Raw genomic sequence first — 18,255 nt, forward strand, 5'->3', positions numbered from 1 at the left:
CTTACCCTTTTTTTAATGACTTGTTCCTGAGGTAGTGGTGGTGTCGTTATTGTTAGTATGATTGCATTTGTGATTGTTAGTATGATTGCATTTGTGATTGTAGTGTTTCATCGTGGGTGAGGGTTGGGGTGACTGGATTGAGCTTGGCAGGGAAAGGTGAAATTTTTACTTATTTTATTTTATTTTTTTTCTTAAGGACAGGTAATTCGTCCTCACTTCCTTATTCCTTCACTATCATCTAGCTCAACATATCAAACATGTCATAAACGTCTAAAGCTTCAAGCCAGCTTGTTCTCATACTCTGACTTGTTCTGTAAATTAGACTAGCAGCGAAAGCTTTTTCTGGATTAGTTTAGATAAGCAAGAATAACTTAAAGTGTTACCTTGTTCTGAAAATTAGAGAAGACTTCCATTTTTCTTGATGATGTAAACGTGATGAAGGAAATCCAATCTCTATTACACTACCATACCCAGACTCAAACTCCATTGTCTCACCACTTTATAAGGCAGTTATATTAGAAAGCTAACACAATTAATTGTAGGAAGTAGTCGATAGTTATACGAGTTCAAATCAAAAGATGCCATTATGAGCTGTGAAAGACATGTTATGAAAGACAAAGATAAGTGACCATAATCTGGGGTGAAAAAAGGAAAGAAAGAAATGAGCTGGGACATGCTATTTGTAACTATTAAGGTCAAACATCATCCATAGTTATTTTGATCTCTTTCCCTCTTTTTTCTTTATAACTTCATCAATGTACATTATGCCTTTGCCTTTGTAAACTTCAGGAGGCTTGCAATTACGGACAGCAGCAGCAAATTGATGCACCCTTTCCTTGTCAATCCCAGTGCAGCAAACTACGTTGTTTTTGAAGCAGAACACGCGAACTGCTGGAGGTACAGTAAGTTCGACCTCGTGGCTATAACCAAGTTTAAGGTAGAAGAGACGACCTTCTGCTTCAGCTCTGGCTTTGAAACCAACTCCAACAATCTTAAGAAAACGAAAGAATTTGGATTCCATTATAAGACAAATACCAATTGCCTGAAATTAGCAACAACTAGATTAAGTCAAGAATGTGCATAAACGAACAATCAAAGGAAATAAGAAATGAAAAAAATACAAGCTGACAATATCGAAAGTTCAAAATCAGAAAGTGGTATTGGAGCACCCAATATCATAAGATGAAACCTATGATAAATTCACAGCACATGCAAGCACGCATCAATGGAAAAGTGTAAAATAAGATAAAAGGATTAAAATTATATTACCATCCACATGGAGTTTAATATAGAGTTTCAGGTGTGAATTACAAATCTTTTTTGGTCTTAAGTCTAACGACTCCAAAAAGTGTTGGGAAATTGCACTTAGTTGGATTCATATAACTCTATATCTCATTTCATATGTCCACAAACAAACAAAGACATGCAAGATGTAGTACACATGGATAGACAAAAGGTTAAGCTGCCTCAAGAATGAAATTCCTCAAAATGCATCCTTATAAAGAAATTGAAGATGAGCTTCTTTATTTTTGCCTACCACTGGACCACCACTCCAAGAGGAGGAGGGGGTGGGGGGCGGATGGGGTGGATACTTTCTCGCATTTTAGACAAGGAAGCCAAAGAGAATGAGAGTACATCCTGTCAGAGCAATGAATAGGATCCTGAGATGCAAACATATGCTTCCAATTTATTGACTTCAAGCTCTAAGACACAGCAATGGAAAAGGATAAAGTAATTACATCACTTACTAAAACTGCTAATCCATGATCAACATATAATTAAATGCAACACATGTTTATCGACACAATTTGATTGCATGCCTGAGACCATTAAGATGTATTCACAGCTGAGATGGCTTAGCCCCCTGGCCAATTTGCAGGAGAGAAATGGGCCATATGGAAAGTTGACACCAATAGATATAAAGTGACCCGTTGATATTGATTTCTTTTCTTGTGAAAAACTTGGTAGCAATCCTTTGTTGAAGAACTTAAGATAAAAATTTAGTTCTAGAAATGAAAATAAAAGGTGAAAAATAGAAGACTTGAATGAGATATTTAGAAGGCAATTGATTAGATTTGTTCACGGAAATTCCATCATTTTCTCTAGTTCCCCTGTAGAGGAAGTCAGGAAGGAATAAAACACTACCAGCGCATTGCTTACTACTAATCATCCATTCTCAAACCCAACCGTCTAACTGCAAGCAAAGATTTCAAACATAGCCCATCTCAGTGAATCCCATCTCTTCTTATACAGCGTATCAGTTCACACAGGCATTCTACCAAACACTATATATGCAATTTGTATGCCCTAAACCCATATTCATAAAACAACAGGAAGTAATTTAGCAAGAAGCACCTGTATCTATTAAGAAAATCACTATAGTTTAACGAAATAAAATCAGAGAACAGGGCGAACAGAAAAAATAAAAATAAAAATTGTCAAAACAAAGTACCTGAATAAAAGTATAGCATTTTTCTTTTGCAATTTTCAAATGGTTAAACCTGAAAGAGTAAAGATGACGATTTTACCCGAAAGTTGTTTGGAAGATTTTCTTCTCTCTGCAATGTTCGCCCAACTATTATCCCTAACAGAGGATTGTGAAACAAATTTACCATAAAATAATTTATTTTATGTAAAAATTGAAAGACAGATGATGTGCTGTTCTGGAGAAGGGAAAAAGAGAAAAATGAAAGGTCCCACCGAGATTTGAACTCGGGTTACTGGATTCAGAGTCCAATGTCCTAACCACTAGACCATGGGACCATTTATAGTGATGCTCTTGAATATTTATTTATGAATACATTCTTTGAGTCCATGTTTGCCACCCATATTTTAAAATTTTTTTTACTATATTATTCTTTTCAACCACACATTCACATATTAAAATATTTTGTACGTAAACCTCAAAACTTTTTCCTACTTTTTATCTATTCATTTTCCTAAAAACGCTATTCAAACTCATTTTCTTTTTTGAAATAATGGGCTTGATAAAATAATTTTACACGTGAATTCATTTTTCTTACTTTTTAATGATACATTTTCAAAAAATTTATTTTTTACAAAATCTATTACAAAAAAATCTATATCAAACAGGCTGATAATGTTAAAGGTAAAATTTCACATCAATTAAACCCTCATTTGGGATCCATTATCAAAAGAATACATTTTTATCTATTTTTTTACTATACATTCTTCAATAAAATAATATTACACGTAAACATAAAACTTTTCCTCATTTTTTAATTATACATTCTTCAAAATATTAATATTTAAAAATACATTTTCCCCCAAAATGTATTTTTAATGGAGTCCAAACAAGGGCTAAGTATAAAGGTACAACATAGCATTTTCGTTTTAACATAGAACATCAAGCCTTAGTCCTTGTTTGAGCCCTATTTTTAAAAAATTCATTTTTTCAAAACTCATTTTTTAACCATACATTCTTCAACAAAGTAATTTTAAACGTAAATGAAAAAAATTTCTTATTTTTTAACCCCACATTTTTCAAAAATTACTATTCAAAAACACATTATCTCCCCAGAATGAAGCTCAAGGACTTAATATGTAGATTAGTATTTTTATGCTCACCTGAAATTTCACCTGTTAGATAAGCAAGTGATGACTTAAAATCGAAGTAGTTGACAAATGACAGGGGGGCTTTATTCATGCAAAAAATATGTAAAGAACATATTGGCTAGCATGAGGCAAGTGTTGCAATAATTGATGTGACTTACATTATTTGACCTGCAGAGATTGGTAACTTTCAAACCTTAAAAATATTTTGAAATTTAGAGCTTTTTATTTACTGTTGTTTTAAGCCAGTAAAATATGCACAATTAGAAGTCCTAATTTTCACTAAGGGGACTACACTCTACTTCATATGCATTTTTCTAATATACAACTAAATAATCTTTGTTAATGAAATAAATTGACTTATCATGTAGACTTTTAATCCAAAAGGAAGCTAATTTTCTCTATTGAGATGGAGTAATGTTATCTATTACTAGTAATATTTAATATCAATCTAGATTGTAGTAAAGCCTACAACTTACAATTAGTGATCGAGTACAATTACTCATCATTAATATTATCATTACCAGTCAAGATGATATTCATTGATCATTAGATTAATATACGTTAAACAATGAACCAGGAAATTCATTTTCTCCTAGTGACCCAACTATTAAATGAATAACATTATTCTTATTGATCACTAACTGTGAAGGTAAATTTCAATGCTATCTAGATTGGTGCTAACACCACCGACGATAGGCAGCATTACTTACAAAGATAAGAATACTTCATGGAATTGGAGTGTGGCTCAAATTAATAAGAATAATGCCCTGAGAACAAGACACTATTCATATAGGGGTCTTACACACCCCTCACTATAAAGCAGGTTCAAGTATTAAAAAAATAATAATAATAATAATTGCGTGGACCCCACCATTGTGTCTGCACAAGCCTCTGCATGTACGTGAAGCACGATTGAATGAATAATCATCATAGAAGCTATCATGCTATAACATAATTTGGGATCCTGTCTTGTAATAGTACACGAAATTAAGGAAGAAAAATAAGTTAGAAATATTTATGTGGTCGTCTAGTATTGTCGATTGTGTTTATAAACGTGCTCTTTGATCATACAATCATTCTTGAATATTACAATCAGAAGAAGAAATATTCAACAAGATTCAGATGGCCACTTTAATGGAACAATCATAGGACTATCGCAGTAGAAGAAATACAACTTCTAAAACATGGTGAGCGTTAAGCATTTAAAGCCCTCAACTTCGAGAGTTTATAGCTTAACATATAATCACGAGAGGTTGACGTTCTCGACTAGGGACGTCTGCCTAATACTCCAAAAAATACATCGTACTTCATCATATTTGCTTTGAGCTAACTGTGTAAAAAACCCGGTATGCCAGTATGGCCTAGTCAAGCATATAGATTCTAGATGCAATGTCTTGGACCAACCAATCAAACCCTTCGAGCAGTCCCTCCCCAGTGTATGCACTACATCCCACAATTCTCCAGTGTCTGGTTTTATCCATGGCATCCAAGTGGAGCACCTAAAAAACAAGAAAACGCACTTTCAAGTACAAAGAAAATACATAAAAAGGCTAACATGGGTTAGATGTAGAATATATAGGCCGTAATTCATTTAAACAGATGCAAATAAAATTTGAAGGAAAAGAATGACAGCAAAAATGAGATATTGAAAAGGCAGCTCTTAAAAAAGCGGTGGATGTGTTGCAAGACTCGACCCTTTTTTTCCCGCTCTCTACTCTACAATAGAAGAATATTGCAACCAGTGATTCAACAAAGTTCTGCCATAGTATAAATAATTATCAAGTCAAAGATGAAAATTAAAAATAGAAAATTAAAAACATATCCAACAACCGAGAAAAAAGGGAAAAAAAAAAAAAACAACCTCGTATCAAAAGCCGTTTATTACAAACAATGGAAACTAACACACAAGAAAATTCCTTACTGCTTAAAGACCAATGGACGTAAAAATGAGAAATAGGACCCAGAACTAGAGTGGACATTTATAACTTTCTTTCATCAACGTATTTGCTGGCATGTTGCACAAACACACAAGCACAGTTGATAATAGAAAATATATTAAGAGAGTATCCAATATACAAGAATTGTGCTTCAATCATCATTATAAAATATAATTGGGCTCACTAACTCCTCCATCATATGAGTATTGTTTAAAGACAATAGAAACTACCACATAGGAATATTCCTTACTGCTTAAAGAACAAATGACGAAAAATAAGAACAAAATTGACCCCAGAATTAGTGCAGAAATTTATAACTTTCTTTCATCAACGTGTTTGCTAGCATGTTGCACAAACACACATGCACGGATGATAATAGAAAATATATTAAAAGAGTATCTGATATACAAGAATTGTGCTTCAATCATCATTATAAAATATAATTGGGCTCTCTAAACTCCTCTATCATATGAATATTGATTAAAGACATAAGAATAAGATTATATTTTGCTACAGGAACAATATAAAAATTGCAAAAACGCAGAAATATTTGCAACAGGAACACATTATCAAATAAAAATTTACTGGATATTATTTAGCATCTACCCTTACTTTAGCTATTTCTTCTGGTGAAAGAGCTCCTTGTATATCCTGCTTATTAGCAAAAATCAACAGTGATGCTCCCGATAATCTCTGTTAAAAAATGACGGGTATGTTAAAACTCACATTACTGAAAAAGGACAACTTCGTAAAATAGTTGTCAGACTGTTTTCTCCTTTTTGTCAGAAAATAATGACACTTACTTGAAGAATAATTAATCATCAGAAATAAAGATCGCTGAAATGCACAAGGGAAAAACGTATTCCACGTGTATACTCATGTATGTCTGCATTCATTGTCTAAAAAAGGGTTTAGGGAAGCATTAAACAATAGACCCTTTCAGCTTTATCTTTACTATTATTTAGATCCTATTTCAATGGTATGAACCATTTGACCTTTAAAAGATCGATCCAGGAACCAAATACTTTCAGGTCGAAGACATTTCCACTCCACATGGGTATCCAATTTGAAGGACTATAATAATGTATTTCAGCATGGTTACAAGTTATAACTAATTGATTACTAAAAATAATTGTGTACAGAGCTCCTTGTGGCTATACAAAAATATTCCATTCAGGTTCCACAAATTCCCAAATCATCTTTGTCTCAATGGTAAAGCTTCCTAATAGAATATATATAAGTTTCTGCTCATTAGTGAGCAGAGCAAATAAACAAGAATTACAATTTTTTGTCTAAAGAAGCAGGACACTTTCAATACATTTGACCAACTGAAAGGTGATTTCTACGTTTCAATATGAGTATCCTAACTAGAAGTGACATCTTACAGGCACATGGACGTGAATATTAAGCCCAGATGATGGTTGACGTGTTTGATTTGGCCAATCTGCAAAGTTAAAAAGGACATGGAGACATGACAAAGTATTCCCAACTTATGTAGAATGGAAATGGTTGTCCTTAGTATCAAATATTCAACTTGGGCACTTTATTCAATTGCACCCATATAACCTATTAATTCAAGTTGTTAATATGGTTGTAGGATGCACGGTTCATTGGGAGTAATGGACGTGTAACCATTCTAGAGTGTGGTTTTCTACTCACAAAAATCGCTTCAAGTACCACATTCTCCATAATACTACCATCTCAAATATATTATGCAAACAACTTCCCACCCTGCCCCAGAAGATGGGAAGGAAACCTAAGCAAAGTGGATCAAAAAATTCATATCTTTAATATGATGAAATAATGATTCTGATTTCAGAATGAAAACCAAATCGGCCATCGAGAATAGTAAAATGCAGAAACTGCAGCCTCAAACAAAGGAATTAGTTTGAAGTTTGATATTCAATATTGTAATAAATGTAATGTCAGTCAAATGCGGAAGCGGTAGTTGTAAAGTAAAACCAAATACATCGTTGCCCAAGAGAAGCAAATACAGATCAAAGAAACAATATTATCCAACTACACTTGGATGCAATTTGGGGGAAAGGAGAGAAACAAGACCCTTAGAGAAGCAATAACCTCTAATCTCAATTTGCAAACGCCAACTTCATAAGAACATAAAATTTCCTTCATTCAGCAGACGGCAATAAGAGGGACACAACTCACATATGACTTTAAATTCACAGTAGTTTGATGCAAAATTCACATCTCCATTATGTTGCAAAATGCAAATACATAGGCTCCAGTACATCACAAAATCAACATCATATATTGATAAAAAGATGTGCCACTTCTTTCAGAAGATCGTATAATTCAAGTACCAGACAATTTTGATCCAAAAATTAAAAATAAAAATAAAAGACAAAAATGTACCTCCTCTTTGAGAAGATTATCTAACTCATGTTTACAATCATCCAGCCTCCTCAGATCCGAACTATCAACCACCCAGACTAACCCATCAGTCTGTTCAAAATAGTTCCTCCAGTATGATCTTATTGTTTTCTGCCCTCCAACATCCCATATATTCAAAATATACCTACCATAAACCCGCATTAATCCACAATCACGTAATAAAAACAGAAACTGCACCAAAAAAAGAGAAGAAAAGGCATACTTCTGGTAATTAATAGTTTTAATGTTGAATCCAAGTGTGGGACTGATTACACTGGTGTCTTCCCCGTTGATTTTCAGTACTATTGTTGTCTTTCCGGAATTATCAAGACCCCTTAAACAGTGAAAGAAAAAAAAATTCAACACATAGCAGTTAATATTTAAGAATATAATCGAAAAATTGACAAATATGTGTTCATACACCATAAGAATACGCATCTCCTTTTCTTTGCGCTTGATCTTCCGGATGATGCTAAGTAGACCCATTTTCGTTAATCAACGACTGGTTCTGATTCTGACCAACAAAGACGACAAGAAGAAATGGGATTCAGTTCACTTCTCAACTTTAAATTGGAATTGCAAATGAATAATTTACTGATCGCCAATTTAACTTAGAGCAAATCACAACTGGAGAGTGCTTACTGATAATGGTAGTGAGAATAGATATGTAGGGCTGAGGGTCGGAATCTCTACGCTATGTGAAAGGGAAAACAAAGGCAATGAATGGTGGAGGTTGAAATTTTACACAAGTGGTAATTAAGAGCCGGCTCATAATTTCACGAGTCAATCCCACTCGGCTCATGAAAAAAAATTATGGCTTGACCCATGGTTCATTTTAAATTGAGCCTGAACTGCCCATGGGTTGAGCTGAACAAGTTGAGCTCACAAGCAGCTCGACCCATTTGCCACCCCTAGTTAGGTTCTAGTTTAGGACACCACACCTAACAAATGAGAAATCGAGTTAAAAATTTATCATTTAATTTCTATCCTTTCTCGTCTAAATGAACAAAGTATTTTTGTATAAACAAGTTTTTCTTATGTTTTGGTGAAATTCACTTAACACATATTATTTTTTTAATGGATTATATAGACTCTATTGACAATCATGAGGGGTAGCTCAGTGGTCAGGTTTTAGGTTTGCTCCCTAATGGTCACCAGTTTGAGTCCCCTCAAGGTCATTGAGGTGAGTACCCAGCTATAAACTTCAGAGCCCTGTGGAATTAATCGAGGTGCCCGTAAGCTGGCCCGGACACTCATAGTTATCAAAAAAAATATATATATAGACTCCATTGACCACGAATCAAAATATCGCAGCATGTGTTTGGAAAGACTTTTAAAGCCTAAAAGCTTAACTTAAAGGAATGCTTCTACACGTACAGAAAGAATTTTGGCAGAATATATAAAGACAACTCACAGTTCTGGGGCCCACACACATTTTTGGCATTTTTTATACAGCACGGGAACCACACACTTGTCTCTATTCCGGTAGAATTCTATGAAAAAATTCTGTACAACCAGTTTTTTCCTAACTTAAATAGCAAAAGCTCACTTTTTGATAGGTCAATTTTTTATTTAATTATAAAAAGGCGATTGACACAATGCATTGATTTATTAAAGTATGTTCGACTAAACATAATTAAGAAGCACAGAAATATATAACAAAAATATTCATTAAATGATTCAATCAACAGACTAAATACATCAATTCAAAACTGATATCAAAAGTTCACAATCAGAAAGAGGTCTTGCGGAGGTTAGAATTCTTTCTCACATTTTAAACAAGGAAGCCAAAGAGAATAAGAGTACATCCTTTCACAGTTATTAATAGGATCTTGAGATGCAAACATATGCTTCCAATTTATTGATTTCAAACTCTAAGACGTAGCAATGGAAACGGATAAAATAATTACATCGATTAGTAACACTGCTAAACCTATATTAAATCTTAGCTTCTCTTCATCAACTATGATCAACACATAATTAGATGCAACATGAGAAAGCCACATTTATCAACACAATTTGATAGCATGCCTGAGACCATTAAGAACATATTCACAGATGAGATGACCTAGTCCCCAGGCCAATCAAGAGAGAAATGGGTTGTACGGAAAGTTGACAACAATAGATATAAAATGCCCATTGATAATGATTTCTTTTCCTGTGAAAAACTTAGTAGCAATCCTTTGTCGAAGAACTTAAGATAAAAATTTAGTTCTAATAATGAAAATAAAAGGTGAAAAATAGGAGACCTGAATGAGATATTTAAAAGGCAACTGATTAGATTTGTTCACGGAAATCCCACCATTTTCCCTAGTCCACCATTAAAGGAAGTCAGGAAGGAATAAAACACTACCAGCGCATTGCTTACTGCTTATCATCCATTCTCAAATCTAACCGTCTAATTGCAAGCAAAGATTTCAAACATAGCCCATCTCAGTGAATCCCGTCTCATCTTATACAGCGTATCAGTCCACACAGGCATTTTACCAAACACTATATATGCAATATATTTGCCTAAATCCTATTTTCCTAGGAACAACAAGAAGTAATTTAGCAAGAAACACCTTTATCTATTAAAAAAATCACTACAGTTTATTAACGAAATAAAATCGGATAACATGGTGAGCAGAAGATAATAAAAAAGGGCAATATGGCCATTTGGGTTGCTTCCCAAACACGTTCTTTTTTTCTTTTTCACATTGTACATGAAGCCATTTTCTTCCTATTTTTCATATTGCTTTTGTATTACATTCTTCTTCGACACAAGCCCTAGAAATCTGCTGCAACATATCCACTTCTTCTGCTACCTCCTCCACCATCAGAACCACCACCTTTGGCAGCTCCCAACTCTTTAACAGCTCGATGGTCCACAACATCCTATAAATATATGTCAAACCCTCTTGCCTGCTCGCTTTATTTTCGAGAGGACGTGAGGCCAATCATTGAACTATTCAGACAACAAATCTCTCTTGCTCTGTCTATTAAATCTGGTAGAGGACATAATGGATTCTCACCATGCATCACTGGGTCGACGAACCATACGATGATTTCTCTCATAATTTTTCTATATTGATCTGTAGAAGATCTTTGTGTTTCTCTTTTTTTTGCATCAGTTTTTTAATTTCATGTATTAGAGTGATTACATATGTTTTCAGTTGGAAGAAATTCGACAAAAGAGAGCAGAAGAAAAATTGATCAAAAAACCCTCGGGACCAGCAGCTAAATGCTATTACTTTTTTTGCCCTAATTTTATGGTAGATTCAATTAAATAATTTGTTCAATCTCAAGCCTTATCAATTGTTCCAATCTGGCCAAAACCCTACAATCTTTGATTGTAGCCCTAAACATAATTTTCCAACTATCTTTTTCAAATTTCCACCAGAATCTACTTCCCTCAACTCGAAATGGTGATAACTCGTTCATCCCGGCTAAAGCATTCCACATAAAAGTAATTTATAAAGAAATACTTACAGGCAGTGGCGGCGTGTGTCCGTCGGACGTGCGGCTGCAAGAGTGGGAGATAGCGGGAGTCGGGAGGAGAGGTAGAATACAAGGAAATGGTGGCAGAAAGCAGCGTCAAAATGGCCTTGAAAAAAAAAAAAAAAAAAAAAAAAAAAAAAAACAAACAAACAAACATGAAAATGTAAACAATAGCCAAAGGGTCAAAAGTAAGAAGAACGCAAGAGAAAACAAAGAGAGAGCGAGAAAAATCTGATCACCAACGTCACCTACGGACCGCTCAGATCGAATTCACTTCGACGATTGTTGAAGATCGCTATTTCTTAACAATTAGATTTGTTTCTTTGTAATTTACTCACTATTAAGATCTAACACATGTGAGAATTTGAATGTTTGAGTTTAATACATAAAATTTGAATGTTCAAGATTTGTATATTTTAAATTATGAGTTTAATACAAATTTTTATAGGTAAAATAGAAAGAAAAGTCGAAGTTGAAGTTGAAGTTGAAATTGAATTGGTTAAGAAAAGTGAAAAAATGGGACGGAACTTGTCGAAAATGGAGTTTTCCCAAACAGCGAGGCCGTCTAGATCCAGACAGGGGCCAGCAGTCAAGATCCAGATAGCTGGGCTGTCTGGATTGGTCGGTACCAACCATTTTTATTTATTTATTGAATTTAATTGTTTATAAATATTTCATGAATTATGTAAATTGTTTGTATAAGTAAAATAATTAATTGTTTTTTATTTCATTTTATTTAAAATATAAATAATTTAAACAATGAAATAAATATAGTAAACAATTGAATATTCAATAAACAATTAAAATAAATAAGAAGTTAATATAAATAATTAAATGAAGTAAATAAATATGGAAAAAAAATAAAAATAAGTAATTAAATAGATTAATTAAATATTAAACAAACAATATACATAACCAATTAAAACAATTAATGAAATATTTAAATAAAAAATTAAATTAAATATTAAATAAATAATTTATATAAATCAATATTTGTTTATTTAAATTTTCAAGTAATTACTTTAATTGTTTGTGTATATTATTTGTTTAATATGTAATTATTTATTTTATACTTTATTTGTTTATTTAAATATTTCATGAATTATATTAATTATTTATTTATATTGTTTATTTAAGTAAATAATAAATAACTAATTGAAATAATAAATTAATCGAAATAAATTCAATAAAGAAGTAAATTAAATATTAATTAAGCAATAAAAATAATTAATTAACATAAATAACAAATAAATATAAATAATAAAAATTAGTTTAAATAAGTAATTAAATATTAAATAAATAATTAGCATTTAAATATTAAATAAATAATTTAAATGAACAATAAATAAAAGATAAAAAATAAGTAATTTAAATAATTAATTAAACAATTTAAATAAATAATTTAAATGAACCATAAATATAAATAATAAAAATAAGTAATTAAATATACATAACCAATTGAAATAAATAATTAACATTTAAAATAAACAATTAAACATTCAATTAACAATCAAAATAAATATTAAATAAATACTAAACAGTTAGAATAAATAATTTAAATACATATTTAATATTGAATAAATAATTAACAATTAAATATTAGATAAACAATTTAAGCCCCCGTTTGTTTTCCATTTTTTTCCCCATTAAAATGAAAAATATGACCGTTATCCATCATATCGGGCCACCAAATTTGAATTTCTATCTCTTGTGTGGGCACATAATAACTATATTTTTCATTCTCATTTTTACAAAAATGAGAAACAAACGCCCCCTAAATAAGTAAAATAACAATGACACAGTTAGGAGACACATTCAGGGAATGCGACGATATGTCTGACAAGTTGAAGTTGAGGATGGTGTTTATACTGTAGAGAGCATACTGAGGTGTCATCGCAAGAAGACGTTGATCGATGTCTTTCATTTGGAAGTTGTTGATGACATTGACACATTTAACAACTATCCATAGGGACAGAACTGACAGTTATCAGCTCTCATCGACGATCCTGAGGTACGTATTATTCATTTGTAATTTTACGTTGTACGTCATTTCGAAATCTTAATGCATGATCATTAACTCAGTGAAATGTTAATATGTCAACTTGAAGTGCTCACTGAACTGACACCGTTGATCGAGGAGAAGGATCATAGTCATATCCCCATTGACATGTAGAGTAAAAAATCAATTAGCGTAGTGGGCCGTGGCCAATTCGGCAAGCACTCAGATAATTGTCCGATCATCCAAGTTTGGAAGACATTCTTCTAGCAGAAGCACACCTTATAGATAGAAAGGAAAAAAGTCCTAAAGGAAAGACCTCTACCGCCTTCCTCTGAGATGCAGACGGCAGACGATGGGATCGCAGACGATGGGATCATAGACAGTGACAGAAAGGGTGACAATGGAGGGCTGGGGATATACACAAATATTTCATTAAAATCGTTATGGATGTCGGTGGAAATGGGAGAGGTGCAGATGGAGGGGACGAAATATTTGTAATAATTGTATATATTGTAAAATTTATAAACGAAATATCTAAATAAGAAATTAAATTAAATATTGATTTTTTATTTAATTAAGTAATTAAATAATTAATTAAATAAAAGTAATTAAATAAATAATATATATAACTATATCGGAGAGGACCCCCAACTTGACAGATAATGTCGCGAGTTTGGATGACGTGACAATTATGCCAGAGAAGGCAATGGAAGTGATACCCTGTAAGAAACATGTTGTTGACGTACCAGAGCAAATGGTTAGCAAGAGGACTAAATTGTTGTTAGGGCTGGACAAAACTCCCGAACCTAACAGAATCGAACCCGATGGTTCTTCTCAAGTTAAATACCCGAACGGGTATTTGAATCAAGAACCGACGGGTATGGTTCGGTTCTAGGCCAAGACCCGAAGAACCGAATAAAAATCGAATCTTCGTAATTTTTTAAATTAATTTATTTTAAATAAGTACAATTATTTTATTTTTTCTAAATAAATTTATTAACTAGTTAATTTAGTTCAAACCACAAAATATGATTTTCCTATTTCTAATATTCAGTTCAAAATCGACTTAATCAAATTGACCTCAATTTTATCCAAATCTGTTATTCTACTGTAGTGTCGTTTCTACCGGATAAAATTGAATTAAAGCTCTATAACATTTCTCTTAATTATTTTGAGCTCGCTATCTTTCTCTTTCTGTAATTTTAATAATCAAATTTATGAAAAATTCAGCAAAGAGAGACGTGAAACACATAAGATTGAACTACGTTATTTTGTAAGAGCTAATATTAAATATATCATTAATTAAATTAACGTAACTTTGTATATATTAAAAAATTTAATTATAATACGGAACCGAATGGAATTGAACCGGATCGAACCAAACTGAATGGAACCGAACCCGAACGGTTCCGTAATTAAATTTGGACCCGACGGTTCCACTTACTAAATACCCGAAAATTTTGGTTCGGTTCGGTTCTCGTAAGAACCGAACTGAACCGGACCATGTCCAACCCTAATTGTTGTCACAACACATTGTTTCTCCGTACGTAATCGAGGCAAAGAAGAGAACATTCGTCGACGGTACGTTACCCATCCTCTTCCGTAAAAATCAACCCGAGACGATTGTGGAATCATCGCATTGAAGTTAGGACTGTAAATGGATTGGATATATGGATCGGATCAGAAAATCCGATCTGATCCGTTAGGAATAATTATCCTATTCGATCTAATCCAATAATCCAACGTATATTTGAATACTAAATTCATATCCGATTAACTATGTTATCGGATATTCGATCCGATAATCCAATCCGAAATTGAAAAAATTAGAAAAATAAAGATTTCATTTATTTTTTTCATTGAAAATCATAGTCTCAACAAGATTTTAATTATTTATTCATTTAAAAAATATTTAAACTATCTTGATAGGCTCACTTATTATATTGAGACCCCAAATTCATCTTCCATTAATTTCATCGAGTTCAGATCAAAATTCAATCCATTGATTCATTTAGTTAACGGATTATCGAATTCGAATCTCGATTGGGTTATCGATTTAAGATCATAAATTTATCTCCCATTAATTTCATCGGATTCAGATCAAAATCCAATCCATTAACAGCTCCAATTGAAGTACATTGAATTTTTAGCATTGGACGTGACGTGATAAACCAAACACACATTAATGTGTAAGCATTCTTTTTAAATGTAAGTGTTTTTTTATGTACATTGTGATCCGTAGATATAATAATTAAAAATGTAACCATTTTTTTGAAACGTTTGTAATACTTTAGTTTTTATTTAATTGTATAATAAATAACTAATTACTCTTAATTACATATATAACACATTATAAATAAAGAAATTTGAGGAAATCAGTAACATACTATAAATAGAAAGTACATACGATTTAAGTAGATATTACATATTCGTCGAGTCAATTTTCATGTAATCAATAACACAGTATAAATAGAGAAAATTGAGGAAATCAATAACATACTATAAATAGAGAGTAAAAAAGATTTAAATAGATATTACACATCCGTTGGATAGAGAGTAACATACTATAATTGAGAACTTCCCACTCCGCTTCATCTTAAATAATGTTCAATGTCTTGAAAATGTGATCGTGCCTAGTGTTTCACTTCCATCTCTATTAGATATTCTTAGGGATGTCAACGAATTGAGTCGAGTTGGCTCGCGAGCCAAAAAATTTTGCTTGAGCTCAGCTCGAACTTTTTTAAGGTGGCGCTTTTTTTGGCCCAAGCTTTACTTAGCCAAAATATTAAGGCTCGACCAGAGCTTTCGACTTAGGCCTTACCGAGCCGAGCCTAGCTCTATTTCTGGATTTTTTTATGCCTCTTGCTGCCTGTTTGGCAGCTATTTTTGTTGCCACCTGCTGCCTGTTTGTTTGGCAAGCCTCAAGTCGAGACGACTCGAACTTTTTTCGAGCCGAGCCATGAGCGGCCTGAGTCGACGAGCCTGATTATCATCTCTAGATATTCTCATGCACCGTGTAATTTATGTTTAAATTAAATATTAAATAAATAATATACATTACCAATTAAGATAATTAATTAGTGAGATATTTAAAGAATAAATTAAATCAAATATTAATTTTCTATCCGCACAAGTGATTAAATAAAGTAATGAAATATTAAATAAACAATATACATAACCAATTAAGATAATTAATTAATGAAATATTTAAAGAAGAAATTAAATTAAATATTAATTTTTTATTTGAATAAGTGTTTAAAATCAATAATTAAATAAAGTAATTAAATATACATAACCAATTAAGGTAATTAATAAAAAAATATTTAAATGAGAAATCAAATTAAATATTGAATAAATTTACATGTACTAATTCATAAGGATGTCCATAATGTGCATGTGAAATTTTATGAGTGAAGGATCGAAAAACCTATTTTTCAACTTTCTAATAATATTATACCACTTACACATTATGGTATAATGTTTTTATTTAAATAAGTAATTAAAATAAAGTAATTAAATATTAATTACTAATAATATACACAACCAACTAAGATAATTAATTACTGAAATATTTAAATAATTAATTAATATTTAAAAATTAATTTTTCATTCAAATAAGTGATTAAATAAGGTAATTAAATTTTAAATACATAATATACACAACCAAATAAGATAATTTATAAATGAAATATCCAAATAAGAAATTAAATTAAATATTAATTTTTATTTAATTTAGTGATTAAATAAATAACAAAAAAGTAATTAAATATTAAATAAATAATATAAATAATTAATTAATGAAATATTTAAATAAGAAATTAAAATAAATATTAATTCTTTTATTTAAATAAAAGATTAATAAAGTAATTAAATTTTAAATGCATAATATATATAACCAATTAAGATAATTCATTAATGAAATATCTAAATAAGAAAATAAATTAAATATTAATTTTTTATTTAATTAATTGATTAAATAAATAACAAAAAATGTAATTAAACAATAAATAAATAATATACATAACTAATTAAGACAATTAAATAAAGAAATATTTCAATAAAAAATTAAAATAAATATTAATTTTTTTAAATGAGTGATTAAATAAATAATTAATTAAAGTAATTAAATATTAAATAAACAATATACATAACCAATTAAGGTAATTAATAAAGAAATATTTAAACGAGAAATCAAATTAAATATTAATTATTTTTTATTTGAGTAATTGTTTAATATAAATAATTAAATAAGTGCCAATTAAGATAATTAATTAATGAAATATTTAAAAGAGAAACCAAATTAAATATTAATTTTTTTATTTGAGTAAATATTTAAAATAATTAATTAAATATACATAATCAATTAAGATAATTAATTAATGAAATATTTAAAAGAGAAACCAAATTAAATATTAATTTTTTTATTTGAGTAAATATTTAAAATAATTAATTAAATATACATAATCAATTAAGATAATTAATTAATGAAATATTTAAATGAGAAATCAAATTTAATATTAATTTTTTTATTTAAACAAGTGATTAAATAAATAATATACATAACCGATTAAGATAATTAATTAATGAAATATTTAAACAATAAAGTAAATTAAATATTAATTTTTTATTTGAATAATTGTTGAAAATAAATAATTAAATATAAAGTGAAAAGTGTTTAATTTTTTAATTTGTAACTTAAAGCTATTTTTGTCTTTTTAAATAAAATTCTATCTTTGTAATTGTATAAATTATTTAAGGATATTTTCGTCTTTTATTGAACAAAGGGCCATTTTGATGATTGGCAAAAAAATTTGGTTAAAGTGAAAAAACGGCTATTTGACTTGCCCAATCTTAAAAGTACCCCAGTAGAAT

The 18,255-nt window shown here is 30.7% G+C and overlaps 2 protein-coding genes and 1 non-coding gene across 5 annotated transcripts; all 3 read right to left on the minus strand.

The window, feature by feature from the left end:
* Nucleotides 1-536: 536 nt before the first annotated feature.
* On the minus strand, nucleotides 537-2,724 carry LOC111394666 (60S ribosomal protein L6, mitochondrial-like). The gene is made up of 2 exons (XM_023020590.1): nucleotides 2,529-2,724; nucleotides 537-1,042 (listed from the first exon to the last, which is right to left on the minus strand). The coding sequence occupies exons 1-2, from the start codon at nucleotides 2,613-2,615 to the stop codon at nucleotides 713-715; spliced, it is 417 nt and encodes a 138-aa protein (XP_022876358.1). The 5' UTR covers nucleotides 2,616-2,724; the 3' UTR covers nucleotides 537-712.
* On the minus strand, nucleotides 2,692-2,763 carry TRNAQ-CUG. Its single transcript has one exon. It is a non-coding gene; the product is annotated as a tRNA-Gln (tRNA).
* Nucleotides 2,764-4,577: 1,814 nt separating this feature from the next.
* LOC111394667 (ADP-ribosylation factor-like protein 2) lies at nucleotides 4,578-11,751 on the minus strand. 3 transcript variants are annotated; one of them, XM_023020593.1, is made up of 7 exons: nucleotides 11,624-11,751; nucleotides 11,376-11,490; nucleotides 8,326-8,418; nucleotides 8,128-8,238; nucleotides 7,887-8,049; nucleotides 6,126-6,206; nucleotides 4,578-5,075 (listed from the first exon to the last, which is right to left on the minus strand). In XM_023020593.1, exons 3-7 carry the CDS (start codon nucleotides 8,388-8,390, stop codon nucleotides 4,938-4,940), a joined length of 558 nt encoding a protein of 185 aa, XP_022876361.1. In that variant the 5' UTR covers nucleotides 8,391-8,418; nucleotides 11,376-11,490; nucleotides 11,624-11,751; the 3' UTR covers nucleotides 4,578-4,937. The 3 variants fall into 3 exon arrangements, with proteins under 3 accessions (XP_022876361.1, XP_022876362.1, XP_022876360.1); XM_023020594.1 differs by having other exon boundaries at nucleotides 11,633-11,724; XM_023020592.1 differs by having other exon boundaries at nucleotides 8,128-8,418; nucleotides 11,633-11,729.
* Nucleotides 11,752-18,255: the final 6,504 nt, after the last annotated feature.

The sequence above is a fragment of the Olea europaea genome, chromosome 5, assembly GCF_002742605.1.
Source record: "Olea europaea var. sylvestris chromosome 5, O_europaea_v1, whole genome shotgun sequence".
Taxonomy (NCBI): domain Eukaryota; kingdom Viridiplantae; phylum Streptophyta; class Magnoliopsida; order Lamiales; family Oleaceae; genus Olea; species Olea europaea.